A 22,204-nucleotide genomic window follows, 5' to 3' on the forward strand; every position below is an offset into this window, starting at 1 on the left:
TTTTTTTTTTTTTTTCTTTTTGAGATGCAGTCTCGCTCTATCGCCCAGGCTGGAGTGCGGTGGCACAATCTCAGCTCACTGCAACCTCCACCTCTTGGGTTCAAGCGATTCCCCTGCCTCAGCCTCCTGAGTAGCTGGGATTACAGGCGTGTGCTACCACGCCTGGCTAATTGTTGTATTTTTAGTAGAGATGGGGCTTCCCCATGCTGGCCAGGCTGGTCTCAAACTCCTGACCTCAGGTGATTCGCCCGCCTTGGCCTCCCAATGTGCTGGGATTATAGGAGTAAGCCACCGCACCCGGGCCAGAATAGCCCATCCTAATTTAATTATCATTTACTACAGATTTTTTTCATAATTTTATAGTGGATCTTAATGTTGGAGGCATTCAAACTAGAGCAACTCAATCCTGAATAGCAGCTGTGTGAAATATGCTAAAACCTACTGGGCTGCATCCCCAGGTTTGGCATTCTTAGTCACAGGATGAGATAGGAGGTCAGCACAAGATACACTGCACTCAGCAATTTGCCATAATCTCTGTTAGCAGGGTGCAGGAAGAAATAAAGAATCACATATTTAGGTCATGGATACAGAGATATGTCACAAAGCTCCTGTGGTTAGGGTCAAGAAAGAAGCTTCCCATCCCCTAGATGTTGGTCTCAGCAATATATCACAATACCCAAATTATGTGAGACCCAGGAAAAAAGGAGAGTCACATCACCTAGGTGTTGGGTCCAGTGATATTTCACAATTATCCTTTGTAGCAGGTTCTAGTCAAAAAAGGAGTGTCACAACACTTAAGTGACAAAGAAAAAAGAATATGTCATAATATCTTTCTGAACAGAGCCCATGCAGGAGACTCATAATGCCTAGGTGTTGGACCCAGCCATATATATCACAATACAAAATGTATGCAGAGATCAGGCAAAAAAAAAAAAAAAAAAGAGTCACATCTTGGGCAGAACCGAGGCAGAAGACAGTCACATCACCTAGGTTCTGGGTCCATAAATGTCACAATACCCTCTGAGAAAGCAGCCTTGGCAGAAGACTCACATCATCTAGGTGAAAGGAACATAGATGTCACAATGTCCCATGTGTAGGACTCAAAAAAAAAAAAGAAAAAAACCCACAAAGATCACATAACCTAAGAGCTGGGTGCAGCTACATATCACAAGCACCCCAGTGGACAAGACCAAAGTATGAGAAAAGAGTCACATCGGTCAGGAGACCGAGACCATCCTGGCTAACCTGGTGAAACCCTGTCTCTACCAAAAAAATACAGAAAACTAGCCGGGCGAGGTGGCGGGCGCCTGTAGTCCCAGCTACTCGGGAGGCTGAGGCAGGAGAATGGCGTAAACCCGGGAGGCGGAGCTTGCAGTGAGCTGAGATCCGGCCACTGCACTCTAGCCTGGGCCACAGAGCGAGACTCCGTCTCAAAAAAAAAAAAAAAAAAGAGTCACATCACGTAAGTGCTGGACTAAGTGATATGTTACAATCCAAACTGTGAACACATCCCAAGAAGAAGAGGAGTCACATCATCTAAGTAATGGGCCCAGAGATAATTCAAAGTAACCCCTGTGGAGAGGAACCAGGCAGAAGAATCACATAGCCCGTGTGCTAATCCCAGCGATAAGTCACTCTCTTTTATGGGAGCATGGCCATAGCAGGAAGGAAGAAGGAACACATTATTTAGGTTCTGGGCCCAAATATATGTCACAATCTCTCCTATAGGGAAAAGCCAGGTAAGAAAGTCACATTACATAGATGATGGGTTCACAAATATGTCACCATGCCCACTATGGGCAGGAGGCTCACATTACCTTAGTTCTGGGCCAAACAATATGTCACAATGCCTGATGAGGAAAGTGCTGAGAAAAAATGTAACACGGTTTTGTATTTAGCCCAGCAGTATGTCAAAATCTACATTGTGAGCAGAATGTAGGTAGAAAAAGAAGCATCACAACAGCTAGATGCTGGGCCCAGTGATAGGGAATAATTCTTTCTGTGAGCAGCAACCTGGTAGAAAGAGAGTTGCATTACCTGGGTGATGAGTACACAGCTAGATTATAATGCTTCCTGCAAGCAGGACCCAGCAAGGAAAGTTACATCACCTGGATGTTGCATATAGCAATGTCACAATGGCCCAAGAAGGCAGGGCACAGGCAGGAGAGTCACATAACCAGGGTGTGGGGTTCAATGATATGTCACAATGCCCCCCTGTGGGCAGTGCTGAGGCAAAAAGTACAGTCACACCACCTAGGTGTTGGATTCAGCAATGTGTCACAATCCGATCTCTGCACTAGGTACCAGGCAGGAGAGTCAAATCACTCAGGTGCTGGGCAAAGGTATATGTCACAATCACAGTCGCAAAAAAAATGTGCGAATGAACAATCCCACACATCCCATTTCTAAGTATTAGAGTCAACACATTTTGTATGTTGAGTCCAAGTACAGGAGTCACAATCTCAATGGTGGACTGGATACATGCATGAGAGCCTCAGTCTTTGCTGTGGACTGTGTCCCTTAGTGGAGTCACAGCCTCACAGATATGCTGGATCTTGGATTGAGAGTCACCAGCTCACGTGTGAACCCAATCCACATTTGAGGCAATTTTCCAATCACCTCCAGGTGTGAGATTCAGAACTTCAACAGTGAGCTGTGTTCATGTGGAAAGTTGTTCATTTTTACTGTTGGCTGGGTGTGTACATGAGTGTCACAACGTCACCTGCGTGCTAGGCCCTGTTACGGAACTCTCTGTACCACCTGAGGGCTTTATACAATATCCATGATAGTCACAATCTGCTCTGAGACTTTTTTTCTAATACAAACTCATAATGATACCTGTGGACCTAGGCTCATGCATTAGAGTCAACATCTCTCCAATCAGCTGGGTCTAGAGAAGAGTTCTCACCTGCCGATGAGCTGGGTTTAGAAATGAATCACCAGCTTAACTGTTGTCACATGATTACATGACAGTCACAATTTTTACTGTGGACTCCATTCACGTGTGAAATTCAGGATCTCTCCAGTGGGCTCTGTCCATGTGTGAGGGTGACGATGCTAACATTTGGTAGGTTGTACATTGCAGAAACAGTCTCACCTGTGTGCTTGGCCCTATGATAACAATCTCTGTACTGTCCAAAGGCTTTATACAAAATGTGAAGGAACGGTAATCCTTTGTTCTTACCTAGAGAAAACTCAGGACTTTACCCATTTCTCTAAGTCTAGCTACCAGCACCAGTATCTCTGCTATTGACTGGTTTGTGGTATGAGTATCATCATCGCAACTGTGAACTGGGCTAGTGTATGTCACAATCTAACCTGTGAGTAGAGAGCAAACGGGAGAGTAACATCACCTGCATGCTGAGTTGGAAATACGTCACAATTTTTCAGGACAAGGACCAGGCAGGAGAGTCATATCACCTGGTTGCCTGTCCAGGGTTATGTTACAATTCCTTCTCGAAAGCAAGGCACAGATAACAAAGTCATGTTACTTGGATACTGGGCCTAGCTACGTCATAATTCTCTCTGCAGGCAAGGCCTGGGCATAAGAAACACAGTACCTGGTTGCTGAACCCAGAGATGCGACACAATCTTTCTGTGGGCATGGTACAGATGGAAGAGGAGAGTCATACCTCCAAAGTAATGGATGCACAGATATGTCACAAGGTGCTTCTGATAGACAGGGGCCCAGCAAGAGCTTTTTACCCATTTGGTTTGACCCAGTGATATGTCATAATACCCACAATACAAGGGGCCCAGGTTAAAGAGGAGAGTAATATCACCTAGATGTAGAGTCCAGTGATATGTCACAGTCCTCCCCTTTTACAGGGTTCATGTAAAAAAGAAGAGTTACATCACTTAGGTGATAAACTAAAAGATATGTCATAATTCCTCTATTAGCAGGACTCATGCGAGAGAGTCACATCACCTAAGTGTTGGACTAGCCATATTTTAATATATACAACACATAATCCACCAACACCTAGGTGAAACAATTGTGTATACTGAAATATGGTGGGGTCCAATGCCTAGGTGATGTGACTCTCCTGTATGGGCCCTGCCAGTAAGAGAATTATGACATATCTTTCTGTTTATCACCTAAGTGATGTGACTCTCCTTTTCTACCTGAAACCTGTAGTAGGAAAGGAGAGTCACATTACCAAGGTGCTGGGCCCAGTGATAAATCACAATCCCTGGCCAGGCGCAGTGGCTCACACCTGTAATCCCAGCACTTTGGGTGGCCGAGGCTGGTGGATCACCAGGTCAAGAGAACGAGACCTTTCTGGACAACATGGTGAAACCCCGTCTCTACTAAAAATACAAAAATTAGCTGGGTATGGTGGCACGTGCCTGTAGTCCCAGCTACTTGGGAGGCTGAGGCTAGAGAATTACTTGAACCCAGGAGGCAGAGGTTGCAGTGAGCTGAGATCGTGCCACTGCACTCCAGCCTGGCAACAGAGTGAGACTCCTTCTCAAAAAAAAAAAAAAAAAAAAAAATTTACAATCCCGCCTTGGGCAGAAACCAAGCAGTAGACGACGGTCACATCATCTTGTTACTAGGTCAAAAAAATATGGCACAATATTTTTTGAAAAAAAGGGGCCCATGCAGCAGAGTCACCTCATCTAAGAGAGGGCTCCAGAGACATGTCAAAATGCCCTATGTGGATAAGGCTCATAAAGAAGAGTCACATAGGCCGGGCGCGGTGGCTCAAGCCTGTAATCCCAGCACTTTGGGAGGCCGAGATGGGCGGATCACGAGGTCAGGAGATCGAGACCATCCTGGCAAACACAGTGAAACCCCGTCTCTACTAAGAAATACAAAAAATAGCCGGGCGAGATGGCGGGCGCCTGTAGTCCCAGCTACTCGGGAGGCTGAGGCCGGAGAATGGCGTGAACCCGGGAGGCGGAGCTTGCAGTGAGCTGAGATCTGGCCACTGCACTCCAGCCTGGGCTACAGAGCGAGACTCCGTCTCAAAAAAAAAAAAAAAAAAAAAAAGAAGAGTCACATAACCTAGGAATTGAGCCTAGTTATACGTCACAATCACCCCAGTGGGCAAGACTGAGGCAAGGAACAAAATTCACATCCCTAATGTGGGCAACTCTCAGAGACAAAAGGAGAGTCATATAAATGTCACAATGTTCTCTCTGGACAGGGACCAGGCAGAAAAATCACATAACCTGTGGTCAGGGCCTGGTGATACGTCACCCCCTCTTCCGTGGTCAGGGCCCAGGCAGGAGAGAAGAGTGACATCATGTAGGTGCTTGGCACAGACATATTACAATGTCTCCTAGGGAAAAGTCCATGTAAAAGTGGAGAGTAACATCAAATAGATGGATACAGAAATATGGCAAAATGTCCCCTGAAGCCAAGGTCTAGGTAAGAGATTCATATCATCTGGGTGTTAGACCCAGTAATATGTTACAATAGCCCATTTGGGCATGGCACAAAAGGAGAAACATATTACCTGGGTGCACGGACCAGTGATATGTCACAATGCTCTCTGTGGCAGCACCAAAGCAAGAGCATAGGGTCATGTGATCTACATGCTGGGTCCAGCAATATGTCACAATCCCATCTGTGTGCTGGGCCCAGGCAGGAGAGTCATATTGCTCGCATTCTGAGCAGAGGTATGTGTCACAATCACACCTGCAGAAAGACCCAGAAATAAGATAAATAATTCTTCACATGTCTTCATTCTAGGTATGAGTGAATACCATTTGAATACTGGGTCTAAGTACACAAGTCACCATCTCAATGTATATGAATTCATGCATAACAGCCTCAATCTCTTCTGCAGACCGTGTCTCCTCAGTAAAATAATAGCCTCGGCCAGGCATGGTGCCTCACACCTGTAATCTGAGCACTTTGGAAGGCCGAGGCAGGTGGATCACCTGAGGTCAGGAGTAGAGACCAGCCTGGCCAACATGTCGAAATCTCATCTCTACTCAAAATACAAAAATTAGCCGGATGTGGTGGGGGGCACCTATAATCCCAGCTACTCGGGAGGCTGAGGCAGGAGAATCACTTCAACGTGGGAGGTGGAGTAAGCCAAGATCCTGCCATTGCACTCCAGCCTGGGCAACAAGAGCGAAACTCAGCCTAAAAAAAAACAAAAAAACAAAACAACAACAAGAAAAAAACATAGCCTCACAGGTGTGCTGAATCTTGACCTGAGAGTCACCAATCCACCTGTGGACCAGATTCACCTATAAGAGTCAATTTTGCAATTTTCCACTGCCTCCAAGTGTGAGATTCAGAACTTCAGAAGTAGATTATATTAAGGGATGACAATATTTACTGTTGACTGGTTGTGCATATGAGTGTCACAATGTCACCTGTGTGCTGGGCCATGTAAGGGCACTCAATGTATTACCCGAGGGCTTTATGCGATATGCAGGAGAGTCGAATCCACTCTGAGATCTTTGTGATCGTATAAGCCCATGATCGTACCTGTGGCCCTATGCCCAGGTATGAGAGTCAACATCTCTCCAATTGGATGATCCATATAGGAGAGTCCTCACCTGCCTGTGGGCTATGTTGAGAAATGAGTCATCATTCCTACTCTGGCGATGTTTGCATATCACAGTGATAATTCCAACTGTGGACTGCATCTGCATGTGAGATTTAGGACCTCATCAGTAAGCTTTGTCTGTACTGAGGTTACAAGTATAATGATTGGCAGGGTATTCATTTAAGAAACACAATCTCAGGCTGGGCATGGTGGCTCACACCTGTAATCCCAGCATTTTGGGAGGCTGCAGCAGGCGGATCATGAGGTCAGCAGTTCGAGACCAGCCTGACCAACATGGTAAAACCTCATCTCTACTAAAAATACAAAAATTAGCTGGGCGTGCTGGTGCACGCTGGTAATCCCAGCTGCTCAGGAGGCTGAGGCAGGAGAATCACTTGAACCTGGGAGGTGGAGGTTGCCGTGAGCTGAGATCGTGCCACTGTACTCCATCCTGGGTGACCAAGGGAGACTCCGTCTCAAAAAAAAAAAAAAAGATACACAAAATACAATCTCATCTGTGTTTCTGGTTTGTGATGACACTCTCTGTGCCACCTGAGAGCTTTTTTATAATATTTGAGAGAGTGGTAATTCTCTATGACCTTTGCAAAAAAAGAAAACTTAGAATCATGTTTGTTTTCCCAAGCCTAGCTAGGCAAGGTGTACCTCTTTTATTGCCTCGTTCAAGATATGAGAATCATCATAGTAATTCGTAAGCTGGGGCAAAATATATGTGACAAGGGCTGGGCGCGGTGGCTCACGCCTATAATCCCAGCACTTTGGGAGACCAAGGCAGGCAGATCACGAGGTCAGGAGATAGAAACCATCCTGGCTAACACGATGAAACCCCATCTCTACTAAAAATACAAAAAACTAGCCGGGCATGGTGGCCGGCGCCTGTAGTCCCAGTTACTCAGGAGGCTGAGGCAGGAGAATGGCGTGAACCCGGCAGGCGGAGCTTGCAGTGAGCCAAGATCCCGCCACTGCACTCCAGTCTGGGCAACAGAGCGAGATTCTCTCTCAATTAAAAAAAAAAAAAAATTACAAATATATATATATATGTTACAATGTTACAATTACACCTATGGGCAGGGAGTGAGCAGGAGAGTCACATCACCTGGGGCTGGTCTAGAGATATGTCACAATCTTTTTTGAGGGCAAGGACGAGACAGGAGAGTCACATCATCTAGGTGGTTGGCCAGGGATGCCTTAACATCTCTTCCTATAAGATGGGCACAGGCGCCAGGCGCGGTGACTCACGCCTGTAATCCCAGCTCTCAGAGGTGGGAGGATAGCTTGAGCCCAGGAGTTCGAGACCTGCCTGGACAATATAGTGAGACCCCATTCTCCACAAAAAGGAAGAAAAAAAAAAAAAAAGAAAAAAAAAAGATGGGCACAGGCAAGCCGGGCGTGGTGGCTCATGCCTGTAATCCCAGCACTTTGGGAGGCTGAGGCGGGCAGATCACCTGAGGTCGGGAGTTCAAGACCAGCCTGACCAACATGGAGAAACCCCGTTTCTACTAAAAAAAAATACAAAATTAGCTGGGCGTGGTGGCACATGCCTGTAATCCCAGCTACTAGGGAGGCTGAGGCAGGAGAATCGCTTGAACCTGGGAGGCGGAAGTTGCGGTGAGCCAAGACTGCACCATTGCAGCAACAAGAGCGAAACTCCATCTCAAAAAAAAAAAAAAAAGATGGGCACAGGCAGCAAGTTACATCGCCTGGGTGCAGGGCCCAACAATATGTTACAGTGCTCTCTGTGAGCAACACCCTGAGAGGTGACACACATTATCTGGTTGCTGATCCCAGTGCTATGTTACAATGTTTTGGCGGGGCATGGTACATGTAGGTGAGAAAAGTCACATATTATAATTGATAGATGTCAAAATATGTCACGAGGCCCCCTGTGGGCAGGCCCAGGCAGGGGCCTCCCATCCCCTAATGTCAGACCCAGTAATGTGTAACAATACCCAAAATATGCAAGGTCCAGGCAAAAGATGAGAGTTACATCATCTAGATGCTGGGTCCAATGATACATCACAATCCTCTTTTGGCAGGGCACAGGCTGAAGAAGAGTCACATCACCTAGGTGATGAATGAAAAGATATGTCATAATACTCTCGTGGCCAGGGCTTATGTAGGAAACTCCTTGGTGATAGACCCAGCTTTATGTCACAATACAAAATGTATGCAGGGGCCAGGTGAGGTGGCTCATGCCTGTAATCTCAGCACTTTGGGAGGCCGAGGTGGGCAGATCACCTAAGGTTGGGAGTTTGTGACCAGCCTGCCCCACATGGAGAAACCCTGTCTCTACTAAAAATACAAAATTAGCCAGGTGTGGTGGCACATGCCTATAATCCCAGCTACTTGAGAGGCTGAGGCAGGAAAGTCGCTTGAACCCAGGAGGCGGAGGTTGCGATGAGCCGAGATTGTGCCATTGCACTCCAGCCTGGAGAACAAGAGCAAAACTCCATCTCAAAAAAAATAATAATAATAATGATAATAATAATTTGCAGGGCCCAGACAAGAGAAGAGTCCCATCATGTAGGTGCTGGGCCCAGTGATAAATCTAAATCTTTTTTTTTGTTCGGAGTCCAAGCAGTAGAGAAGTCACATCACCTAAATGCTTTATCCAGCAACATGTCACAATACCCGGAAAGGAGAGCCCAGGCAGAAAAGTCACATCACCTAGGTGAAAGGCCCAGGGATATTTCCTAGTGCTACCTGTTTGCAGGGCTCAGGAAGAAGACAAGAGTGATATAACGCAGGAGCTGGCAGCACAATCACTACAGTGGGCAGGGCCTAGGCATGAGAGGAGAGTCACATCACATGGGTGCTGGGCCAAGCGATATCTCACATTTCCTATTGTGGATAGATTCAGAAATAAAAAGGAGAGATCTATTATTTAGGTGACTGGCCCAGAGTTATGTCACAATGACCACGTGAACAGGGACCAAGCAAAAGAATCACATCACCTGTGTGCTGGGCCAAGCAATAAGTCACTCTCTTTTCTGTTAGCACAACCCAGGCTCAAAGATATACTACAATCTGACCTATGGACAAAGCCCAGATAAAAGAGGAGAGTCACATAAAATAGTTGATGAGCTTACAGATATGTTAAAATGTTTTCTGTAAGCATGGTACAGGCAGGAAACTCACATCACTTAGGTGTAAAACCCAGCAACATGTCACAATGTCTTATGTGAGCAGGGCCAAGAAAAAAATACAGTAACATCACTTTGGCGCTGGGTTCACCAATATTTTACAATCTTCCCTGGAGGAAAAACTAAGAAAAAAAATAAATAAAATCAGCTATGTGCTGCAAAATGTCGCAAAACTTCCTGTGAGCAGAGACCAGGTAAGATAAGAGTCAAATCACTTGTGTGACTGGTGCAAAGACATCTGGAAATGCCACCCATAGGCAGGGTCCAGGCATAAAAGTAGTATCACTCGGCTGTTGGACCCAGCGATATGTCACAATGGCCCAGGTGGCCAAATCATAGGCAGAAGACTCACATGTCAGTGCAGAGCCTAGCAATATTTCACATTGTCCGCTACAGGCAAAACTTAAAACCAGGGGAGAATCCCATCAGCTAGGTGCTGGGCATAGCAATATGCTACAATGTTCCTGTAAGCAGGGACCACACAGAAGAAGACTGTCACATCACCGGGATGCTGGGCCCACCGATATGTCAACCATCATTTCTGTAATAAAGACCCACACAGAAAAAAACACATCATCTGTCGCTGGCCACAGCAATATGCCTCAATTTTCCCTGTAGGCACGGTGCAGGCAGAAGAGGAGAGTCACATCCTCTAGGTGATGAATGCAGGGACATGTCACAATGCTCCCTGTAGGAAGGGCCCAGGTAGGAGACTCCCATCCTTTAGGTGTTCAGCTGAGCAGTATGTCACAATACACAAATATGCAGGGCCTAAGAAAAAGATGAGTCACATCACCTTGATGCTAGGTCTCTGTGAGCAGAGACCAGGCAGAAGAAAGTAACATTACTGGCTGGGCGCAGTGGCTCACGCCTATAATCCCAACACTTTGGGAGGCCGAGGAGGGTGGATCACTTGAGGCCAGGAATTCGAGAACAGCCTGGCTAACATGCTGAAACCCCATCTCTACTAAAAATGCAAAAATTACCTGGGCATGGTGGCACATGCCTGTAGTCCCAGCTACTCAAGAGGCTGACGCAGAAGAATCGCTTGAACTTGGGTGGCGGAGGTTGCAGTGAGCCAAGATCACACCATTGCACTCCAGCCTGTGCAACAGAGCGAGACTGTCTCCAGGAAAAAAAAAAAAAAAAAAAAGTAACATTACCATGGTGATGGGCATCATTGAGTTATGTCACAAAGCTCCAGAGAAAAAGTAGGCAGGGTCCAGAGAAAAAGTGTTACATCCCCTGGGTGTTGAACCAACAACATGTAACTATTTATTTACTTATTTATTTATTTATTGACAGGGAGTCTCACTCTCTTGCCCAGGCTGGAGTGTAGTGGCACATCTTGGCTCTGCAACCTCCATGTCCCAGATTCAAGCAATTCTCCTGTCTCAGCCTCCCAAGTCACTGGAACTATAGGCGCACACCACCATGCCCGGCTGATTTTTGTATTTTTAGTAGAGACAGCATTTCACCATATTGATTAGACTGGTCTTGAACTCCTGACCTCAGGTGATACACCCACTCTCAGCCTTCCAAAGTTCTGGCATTACAGGCACTAGGCCACTGTGCCCAGCCTTATATGTAACAATTTCTTTTTTCTTTTTTTCTTTTTTCAAGAAAGAGTATTGCTCTATTGCCCAGGCTGGAGTGCAGTGGCGCGATGTCAGCTCAATGCAACCATTGCCTCCTGGATTCAAGCGATTCTCCTGCCTCAGCCTCCCAAGTAGCTGGGATTACAGGCATGCACCACCATGCCCGGCTAATTTTCGTATTTTTTTTAGTAGAGACGGGGTTTCACCATGTTGGCCAGACTGCTCTTGAACTCCTGACCTCAAGTGATCCGACAGCCTCAGCCTCCCAGAGTGCTGGGATTACAGGCGTGAGCCACCGTGCCCAGCCATATGTAACAATTTCTAGTGTGACATATTGTGCCATAATATGGCACAACACGTAGGGCACAGGTGGGAGAGTCACATAACATGGGTGCAGGATCCAGTAATATTTTACAACACCCAAAATGTATGGGGTCCCATAAAAAGAGGAGAGCCATATCACCTAGGTGCTGGGACCAGTGATATATTATAATCACACCTTTGGGCTGGGACCAGACAGGAAACTGAAATCACTCAGGTCCTGGACAAAGGCGTATGTCACAATCCGACCTGTAGGAAGGTCCAGTAATGAATTAATCCCGTACGGGTCCCAGTTCTAGGTATGAGAGTCACCAAATTCTCTATGTTGGGTCTAAGTACGCTAGTGACAATTTCACCAATGAACTGAACCTGTGCATAAGAGCCTCCGTCTCTTTTGTGAACTGTGTTAGCTCTGGCCCTCAGCCCAGGTATGACAGTCAACATGTCCTCAGGAAGGTAGACTTCTCATTGGTTCAGATAGAAAAATTCTCGGCCGCGCGCGGTGGCTCAAGCCTGTAATCCCAGCACTTTGGGAGGCCGAGACGGGCGGATCACGAGGTCAGGAGATCGAGACCATCCTGGCTAACCCGGTGAAACCCCGTCTCTACTAAGAAATACAAAAAATAGCCGGGCGAGGTGGCAGCGCCTGTAGTCCCAGCTACTCGGGAGGCTGAGGCCGGAGAATGGCGTGAAGCCGGGAGGCGGAGCTTGCAGTGAGCTGAGATCCGGCCACTGCACTCCAGCCTGGGCGACAGCGCGAGACTCCGTCTCAAAAAAAAAAAAAAAAAAGAAAAATTCTCACCTGCCTATGAACTAGATGTAGAAATGAGTCATTATTCAAACTCTTGCATAACGTTCACATATAACAGCCACAATTTTAACTGTGGACTATGTCCATGCATGAGATTCAGGACCTCACCAGTGGGTTCCGTCACTGTGTGAGGGTGACAATTCTTTTTTTTTTTTTTTTTTTTTTTGAGACGGAGTCTCGCTGTGTCCCCCAGGCTGGAGTGCAGTGGCACGATCTCGGCTCACTGCGAGCTTCGCCTCCCGGGTTCACGCCATTCTCCTGCCTCAGCCTCCTGAGTAGCTGGGACTACAGGCGCCCACTACTGCACCTGGCTCATTTTTTGTATTTTTGGTAGAGACGGGGTTTCACCGTGGTCTCGATCTCCTGACCTTGTGATCCGCCCGCCTCGGCCTCCCAAAGTGCTAGGATTACAGGCGTGAGCCACCGCGCCCGGCCGAGGGTGACAATTCTAACGATTGGTGGGGTGGGCAAAGAAGAAACACAGTCTCACCTGTTTACTGAATCCTCTCTGTACCACGAGAGACTTATATACTATTCAAAACAGTGGTAATTAGGCTGGGCACGGTGGCTCATACCTGTAACCCCAGCACTTTGGGAGGCTGAGGCGGGCGGATCACCTGAGGTCGGGAGTTCTAGACCAGCCTGACCAACACTGACAAACCCCGTCTCTACTCAGAATACAAAATTAGCTGGGCGTGGTGGCACATGCCTGTAATCCCAGCTACTCGAGAGACTGAGGCAGGAGAATCGTTTGAACCAAGGAGGCAGAGGTTGCAGTGAGCCAAGATCTCACCATTGCACTCCAGCCTGGGCAACAAGGGCGAAACCCTGTCTCAAAAAAAAAAAACGTGGTAATTCTCGGCTGGGCATGGTAGCTCACGCCTGTAATCCCAACACTTTGGGAGGCCGAGGTGGGTGGATCACTTAAGGTCAGGAGTTCAAGAGCAGCCTGGCCAACATGGCAAAATCCTATCTCTACTAAAAAATACAAAAATTACCCAGGAGGCGGAGGTTGCAGTGAGCCGAGATTCTACCACTACACTCCAGCCCGGGAAACATGAACGAAAGTCCTTTAAAAAAAAAAATAATTCTCTATGACCTTTGTACAAGAAAGAGACCCAGGATAATACTCATAACCCTAAGTCTAGCTATAAGAGGCAGCATCTCTCCTATTGGCTGGTTGAAGGTAGAAGAGTCATAATTGCACCTGTGAACTGGGCCAAGCTATATTTCACAATTCCACCTGTGAATAGGGAGAGAGAAGAGTCTCATCACCTGGGTTTTGGGCCAGGAATATGTCACAGTCTTTTCTGAGGGCAGAGACCAGAAAGGAGTGTCACATCACCTGAATATTTAGCCAGGAATATGTTACAACCTTCTCCTGAAAGCAGGACACAGGCAGCAGAGTCACATCACCTGGGTGCTGAGCCCAGCAATGGATAACAATGCTCTCTGTGGTCCACGCCCAGGCAGGAGAGACACATTACCTGGTACCTGAGCCTAGTGATAAGTCACAATTTTTCCTGTAGGCAGAAGGCAAGCAAAAATGGAGAGTCACTTTCCTAGGTGACTGATACAGACATATGTCACAAGGCCCTCTATAGAAAGAGCCTGGGCAGGGCCAGGCACATTGGCTCACACCTGTAATCCCAGCACTTTGGGAGGCCGAGGCAGGCGGATCACGAGGTCAGGAGTTCAGACCAGCCTGGCCAACATGGCAAAACCCCGTTTCCACTAAAAATACAAAAATTAGCTGGGTGTGGTGGCAGGCACCTGTAATCCCAGTACCTCAGGAGGCTGAGGCAGGAGAATCGTTTGAACCTGGGAGGCAGAAGTTGCAGTGAGCTGAGATCGCAGCACTGCACTCCAGCCTGGGTGACAGGGCGAGACTCTGTCCCAAAAGGAAAAAAAAAAAAAGGAAAAAGAAAGGGCCTGGGCAGGAGCTTCCTATTTTATAGGTGTTAGACCTAGTAACATGTCCTAACATCCAAAATATTCAGGGACTAGGGAAAAAAGGAGAGTCACATAACCTGAGTGCAGGGCTTACCAATATGTCACAATGCACCCTGTGGGCAGTGCCAAGGCAAGAAAAAAGACTCCCATCATCTCAGTGAAAGGCCCAGCTATATGTCATAATGCCACCTGTGGGCATCAACAAAGCTGGAAAAAAGTCACATCTTCAAGGTGCAAAGTCAAGCGATATGTGACAATCTCCATCTGTGGGCTGGGCCAAGGCACCGAGTCAAATCACTAAGGTGCTTAGTAGATGCATACAATCTTACCTGCAGGAAAGTCCAGGAATGTGATTAGAAATTCCACACATGTCCAGGTTCCAGGTATGAAAGTCAACACCTCCTGTATGTTGGGTCTAAGTACATGAGTCACAATCTCAATGGTTGACAGAAGTATTGCAAGAGAGCCACAATTCTGTCTGCAGACTGTGCCTTTCAGTGCAGTCACAGCCTCACATGTGTACTGAATCTTGGTCTGAGAGTAACCAACCCACCTATGGACCAGGCCCACATATGAGAGTCAATTGTCCAACTTTTGAAAGCCTCCCAGTGCGAGATTCAGAAATGTTCGTAAGAGGCCGGGCGCGGTGGCTCACGCCTGTAATCCCAGGACTTTTGGGAGGCCGAGGCGGGCGGATCACCTGAGGTCCGGAGTTCGAGATCAGCCTGGCGAACATGGTGAAACCCCATGTCTAGGAAAAGTAAAAATAAAAATAAAAAATAAAAATAAAAAAATAAAAATTAGCCGGGCCTGGTGGTGCGCACCTGTAATCCCAGCTACTCGTAAGGCTGAGGCAGGAGAATCGCTTGAATCCGGAGGCGGAGGTTGCAGAGAGCCGAGATCACGCCACTACACTCCAGCCTGGGCGACAGAGCAAGATTCCCTCTCCAAAAAAAAAGAAACAAACTGAAGACTCCACGGCCGCAACCCCTCCTGCGCAGACACCGAGTCGGGATTCTGCCCCGATGACCCGTCCGGCATCCCTGAACAATCTAGGAAATACTCGGGGCTGCCGGTGCAGACTTGACCAAAGAGATCCAGACAGGGTACCGTGCAGGAACGGGGCAGGATGCGGGAGTCTGGGCTGCAGGTCCAGGCGCCATCTTGCGGCCAGAGGGGCCTGGGGCGGAGCTGCGCCAGCGACCAGGACTCAAGGAGCGGACTGTGAGGGGGCCGGTCCCGCCAGTTTCACAGCCCGCTCTCCCCTCTCGGGATGCCCAACCCCGCGCACTCACCATTTCCCAGCCTCCAGGATGTCCGGGCATCTTAGCTGTGCGTCTCCCAGGACCTGCAGATCACAGGGTAACGGAGGCTGCGACAAAGTCACCGGGGGTTCCCGAGGCGGAGGACGCGGAAAAGCAGAGACGGATCCCAAACTCTGGAGGGAGCGGGAGACAAAGGCCCCGCCAAAAGCCGGAAACCACGGCCCTCTCTAACTGCGCGTCTGATTGGGTGGTTCCCACGCCAGCGCCACTGATTGGATAAAGCTCCGGGACCCACCAGGTCCCTCCAGGACCCACCCTCCCCGGCATTAGCGCATTTTATGGACGGGGAAATAGGCTCAAGTGGGCGGGGTCACGTGCCCAGGGAATTACACCTAATTAACAAGTGAGCTGAGCCTTGAAATGCACTTTCTCTTTTCCTTACCTGGGTCAGCTTGTATAATGCATGTTAGTAGCTACTTAAGGGTAAGAAACAGAACATTTTGATACCCTTTTAACAACTTTTTAATCGTTTTGATAATGCAGGAAAGACCCTCATGCCATCCCTGAGGTCCTTTCTCACCATGCTGTACCATACTGCTGTACACATCTTGGGATGACCATTAGGAATGGGGAAGCAGGGGAGCTGGGGATAGATAAACATGAATTACGTTGCCTAAATTTGCTCATTTTAGAAAAACATCTAAACCAATCTGTATGAAGTGACTATTTTTAGGGTGATTGTGCCCTGACTGTGCTGCATCTCAATCTGACTTCTCTTTTTTAAAATTATTGAATTACTCTCATTAACGGGGTTATTTCACTTTCTATTGGAAAATCGCCAATTGTCCTCTGTAGGTGTCCTGAGGTGATTTGCTAGTTTAGACCCTGGAGGTAGGGGTAAGAAAATACTTGAGCTACATCAGAAGACTTAACTGGAAAATATATAGGAATTCCTTAATAATATCTAACAGTTTTCTCAATACCCATTATATTTAATAGTGATAGCTAGGAGGGCAGAGAGGGGCAACGGATGACACAACCTTAGAAGTTCACTTTTGTTATAAGTTTGTTTTGTTTTGGTTTTGGAGATAAGGTCTCACTTTGGCGCCCAGGCTGGAGAACAGTGGCACAATCACAAATCATGTTTTGGTTGTAATCGTTTTTTAAATTTTTATTTATTTATTTATTTATTTTTGAGAAGGAGTTTCACTCTGCCGCCCAGGCTGGAGTGCAATGGCGCAATCTCAGGTCACTGCAACTTCTGCCTCCCGGGCTCAAGTGATTCTCCTCCCCCAGCCTCCCGAGTAGCTGGGATTACAGGCGCGAGCCACCACGCCTGGCTAATTTTTGTATTTTTAGTAGAGACGGGGTTTTACCATATTAACCAGGCTGGTCTCGAACTCCTGACCTCGTGATTCACCCACCTCGGCCTCCCAAAGTGCTGGGAATACAGGAGTGAGCAACCGCCTCCGGCCAATTTATTTTATATTTATTTTTTGAGATGAAGTTTCACTCTTGATGCCCAGGCTGGGGTGCAATGGCGCGATCTCGGCTCACTGCAACCTCTGCCTCCCTGGTTCAAGTGACACTCTTGCCTCAGCTCCCAAGTAGCTGGGATTACAGGCACATGCAACCACGAGCGGCTAATTTTTTGTATTTTTGGTAGAGACGGATTTCACCATGTTGGCCAAGCTGGTCTCCAATTCCTGACCTCAGGTGATCCGTCCGCCTTGGCCTCCCAATGTGCTGGGATTACAGGCGTGAGCCATCGCACCAGGCCTGTAACAGCTTTTTTTTTTTTTTTTTTTTTTTTTTGAGACGGAGTCTCGCTCTGTCGCCTGGGCTGGAGTGCAGTGGCCGGATCTCAGCTCACTGCAAGCTCCGCCTCCCGGGTTCACGCCATTCTCCTGCCTCAGCCTCCCGAGTAGCTGGGACTACAGGCGCCCGCCACCTCGCCCGGCTAGTTTTTTTTGTATTTTTTAGTAGAGACGGGGTTTCACCATGTTAGCCAGGATGGTCTCGATCTCTTGACCTCGCGATCCGCCCGTCTCGGCCTCCCAAAGTGCTGGGATTACAGGCTTGAGCCACCGCGCCCGGCCGTAACAGCTTTTTATAAAATATTTTTGTCTGGGTGTAGTGGCTCATGCCTGTAATGCAAACACTTTCAGAGGTCATGGTAGAATGCTTGCTTAAACCCAGGAGTTGAACATCTGTCTGGGCAACATAGTGAGACTCAGTCTCTACAAAACATTGTGAAAATTAACAGGGGCCGGGTGCGGTGGTTCATGACTGTAATCCCAGTACTTTGGGAGAACAAGGTGGGCATATCACAAGTTCAGGAGTTCGAGACCAGCCTGGCCAATATGGTGAAACCCCGTCTCTACTAAAAATACAACAAATTAGACGGGCGTGGTGGCGGGTGCCTGTAGTTCCAGCTACTCGGGAGGCTGAGACAGGAGGATTGCTTGAACCCAGGAGGCGGAGGTTGCAGTGAGCCGAGATCGGGCCACTGCATTCCAACCTGGGTGACAGAGCAAGACTCTGTTTCAAAAAAAAAAAAATTAGCCGAGTGTGCTGTTGCATGCATGCCTGTAGTCCCAGCTATTCAAGAAGCTGAGGTGGAAGAATCACTTGAGCCTAAGCAGTTGAAGCTGCAGTGACCTATAATTTAGCCACTGCACTCCAGCCTGGGTGACAGAGTGCGAACTGTATGGGTGTGTATACACACACACTCATACCCACACACATATGCACACACACATATATATAATAAAAATAGTATGTATATTAAAAAAAAATTCGGCCAGGTGCAGTGGCTCATGCCTGTAATCCCAGCACTTTGGAAGGCTGAGGCGGGTGGATCACGAGGTCAGGAGATCGAGACCATGCTGGCTAACACGGTGAAACCCCGTTTCTACTAAAAATACAAAAAACTAGCCGGGCGTGGTGGCAGACGCCTGTGGTCCTAGCTACTCTGGAGGCTGAGGCAGGAGAATGGCGTAAACCCGGGAGGCGGAGCTTGCAGTGAGCCGAGATTGCACCACTGCCCTCCAGCCTGGGCGACAGAACGAGACTCCGTCTCAAAAAAATTAAAAAAATAAAAATGATAAAAATAAATAAATAAATTCAAGCACAGAAGAAAAGTGAAGGACCATGGTGTGGGATGTGAGGAAAGGTGAGTGTGGCTCCTGCTGCTCAATGAGACTTCGTTCTCCATCTTGAAGAACTGCCCATCCACATTGAAACTGCAACTCAATTCTCACGTGAAACTGCTCAAGTACCACTATTGACCTTTTTTTTTTTTTTTTTTTTTTTTGAGACAGAGTCTCGCTCTGTTGCGCAGGCTGGAGTGCAGTGGCAGCCCACCTATGCGGAAGGCTGAGGCAGGAGCATCGCTGGAACCCAGGAGGCAGAGGCTGCGTTGAGCAGAGATCGCCCCATTACACTCCAGCCTGGGCAGCAAAAGCGAAACTCCATGTAAAAAAACAAAAAAGAAGAAAGAAAGAAAGAAAGAAAGAAAGAAAGAGAGAGAGAGAGAGAGAGGAAGAAAGAGAGAAAGAAAGAAAGGAAGGAAGGAAGGAAGGAAGGGAGAGAAAGAAAAGAAAGAGAGAGAGAGAGAAAGGAAAGAAAGAAAGAGAAAGAAAGAAAGAAAAAGAAGAAAGAAAGAAAGAAAGAGAGAGAGAGAGAGAGAGAGGGAGGGAGGGAGGGAGGAAGGAAGGAAGGAAGGAAGGAAGGAAGGAAGGAAGGAAGGAAGGGAATCTTTCANAGGAAGGAAGGAAGGAAGGAAGGAAGGAAGGAAGGAAGGAAGGAAGGAAAGGAATCTTTCACGAAGGAGAAGAAGAAAAGGATTTCACATCTAAAGAGTTTGTTTCCTTTATAAAACAACAGCCCCTTGTCATTTGAGTTGTCCAGAGATGTCTGAAAGCACGAATACACTTAAGAATAAATGGATCTCTCAGGTGACAAAGAGGCACAGTGGTAACTAAATATAATCTATTCTCCACTCTCAAAAAGCAGTTTTAACTGTGTGAACCGTATTCACTGGACAAGGCCAGAGAAAAGCGTCTTTAGGACAATACAGCCATGAGGCTGCAAATCAAACTGGGGGCGGGAAGGATGCAGGAGGCTTCCATGGCCAAGACACCGGTGGCTATCCTTGGGTGTCACTCAAAACTTCAAGGTAGGCGGGGCGCCGTGGCTCATGCCTGTAATCCCAGCACTTTGGGAGGCCGAGACGGGTGGATCACAAGGTCAGGAGTTCCAGACCAGCCTGACCGACATGGTGAAACCCCGTCTCTACCAAAAATGTAAAAAATTAGCTGGGTGTGGTGGCATGCGCTTGTAATCCCACCTACTTGGGAGGCTGAGGCAGGAGAAGCGCTAGAACCGGGACCCGGGAGGCAGAGGTAGCAGTGAGCGAGATCGCGCCATTGCACTCCAGCCTCAGCTACAGAGCAAGACTCGGTCTCAAAAAAACAAAAACAAACTTCAAGGTGGAGACGCGCGGCGCAGGCGCAGAGCTAGGTGGCAAGGGCAGTGCGGCCGTGGAGACAAGGCCAGCGGCCGGGCGCGCAGGGCTTGGGGCGCGGCGGGAGGGAGAAGGGCCGGCCCAGCACAGCGTCCGGGAACACTAAGGCTTGAGTAGCGCGGCCCGCCGCCTTGGGTGGGCTGGAAAGACCGCTCGGCCCTTCCGCCGGCGCTCCGGCACTCCGCACTCCGGCCCTTTGGCAGTCTCTGAGCCATGCCTAGGGTCGGCCGGGCGGGCCCCGGGGGACTGATTGGCATTTTTTACCATCTACAGAAGCTCACTGTAAGCCGGGCGCGGTGGCTCACGCCTGTAATCCTAGCACTTAGGGAGGCCGAGATAGGCAGATTGCCTGAGCTCAGGAGTTCGAGAGCAGCCTTGGCAAAATGGTGAAACCCCCTCTCTACTAAAATACAAAAAAAATCAGCCGGGCATGGTGGCGCGCACCTGTAATACCAGCTACTAGGGAGGCTGAGGCAGGACCCCAGCTTGAACCCAGGAGGCGGAGGTAGCGGTGAGCCCAGAGTGCGCCATCGCAATCCAGCTTGGAAAACAAGAGTGAAACTCCATTTCAAAAAAGAAGAAAGAAGAAAAGAAGAAGAAGAAAGAAGAAGAAGAAGAAGAAGGAGTAGGAGGAGGAGGAGGAGGAGGAGGAAGAAGAAGAAGGAAGAAGAAGGAGAAGGAAGAAGAAGAAGAAGGAAGAAGGAAGGAGAAGGAAGAAGAAGGAGAAGGAAGGAGAAGGAAGAAGAAGAAGAAGGAAGAAGACGAAGAAGGAAGAAGAAGAAGAAGAAGAAGGAAGAAGAAGAAGAAAGAAGAAGGGGAAGAAGGGGGGGAAGAAGGGGAAGAAGGGGGGGAAGAAGGGGAAGAAGGGGAAGAAGAAGGGGAAGAAGGGGAAGAAGGAGAAGGAGAAGGAGAAGAAGAACGGGTGCAGTGGCTCATGGCTGTAATCCCAGTACTTTGGGAGGCCGAGGCAAGCGGATCACACGGTCAGGAGTTCGAGACCAGCCTGGCCAACATGGTGAAACCCCGTCACTACTAAAAATACAAAAATTATCCAGGCATGGTGGCGGGAGCCTGTAATCCCAGCTACTCGGAAGACTGAGGCAGGAAAATCGCTTGAAATAGGAAGGCAGAGGTTGCAGTGAGTCAAGAATGCACCACTGCACTCCAGCCTGGGCAAGAAGAGTGAAACTCCGTCTCAAAACAAAACAAAACAAAACAAGCTGGGCATGGTGGCTCACAACTGTAATCCTAGCACTTTGGGAGGCCCAGGCGGGCGGATCATGAGGTCAAGAGGTCCAGACCATCCTGCCCAACATGGCGAAACCCCGTTTCTACTAAAAATACAAAAATTACCCGGGTGTGGTAGCAGATGCCTGTAATCCCAGCTACATGGGAGGCTGAGGCAGGAGAATTGCTTAAACCCGGGAGGCGGAGGTTGCAGTGAGCGGAGATCGCGCCGTTGCACTCCAGCCTGGGTGACAGAGTGAGACTCCATCTCAACAAAACAAAACAAAATAAATAAATAAAACCACTGCAGCTCTCATCCTGCCACAAAACTAATGTGTACCCCGACCCCCAGCCAGCTCTACACAGATCTCTGACTTCCCATCCCAGAACACAGAAAGCCCTCCATCTTTTTTACCTAAAGCCTGGACTTTAAGCTAGGTTGGGCCTGGGGGTAGTGGCAACGAAAGCAGCAGCCATAATGTTGAACATAAGAATGACATGAGAAATCCCGTGGGCACGTCATTCACTCAGAACTGACCTGGAGTTGTGTACAAGTTAAGCAGGACAGACCTACACACTCACAGGCGTGCACACATTCCACACTTGCTGGGAAGAATGAGGGGCCTGAGAGCTACCTGTTTCCCAGCTGCAAGCTGATGTCCACATACACCATTCACGTGTCTTCATTTAGGCCTCTGCATTGTATATTCATTGAGCCAATGTACATATATTTTTTTGGGAGGCATCATTTAGTGCAACACCAGCCCCCACTTGTCCTGGGGGGCAGTCAGGAGGGATCTGGTCAGCTCCTCATCCCCTAGGACAAAG

General features: G+C 48.2%; 1 protein-coding gene and 1 pseudogene across 1 annotated transcript in view; one reads left to right on the forward strand and one right to left on the reverse strand.

The window, feature by feature from the left end:
• Positions 1-15,815, reverse strand: part of LOC112612816 (zinc finger protein 43-like) — a 108,532-nt gene extending 92,717 nt beyond the window's left edge. Inside the window, 1 exon segment of the mRNA XM_025367746.1 lies at positions 15,652-15,815. Coding sequence (XP_025223531.1) covers positions 15,652-15,681 — 30 coding nt within the window. The 5' untranslated portion in view covers positions 15,682-15,815.
• Positions 1-22,204, forward strand: part of LOC112611883 — a 272,327-nt pseudogene that overhangs the window by 217,276 nt on the left and 32,847 nt on the right.

Source organism: Theropithecus gelada, chromosome 19 (genome assembly GCF_003255815.1).
Source record: "Theropithecus gelada isolate Dixy chromosome 19, Tgel_1.0, whole genome shotgun sequence".
NCBI lineage: Eukaryota > Metazoa > Chordata > Mammalia > Primates > Cercopithecidae > Theropithecus > Theropithecus gelada.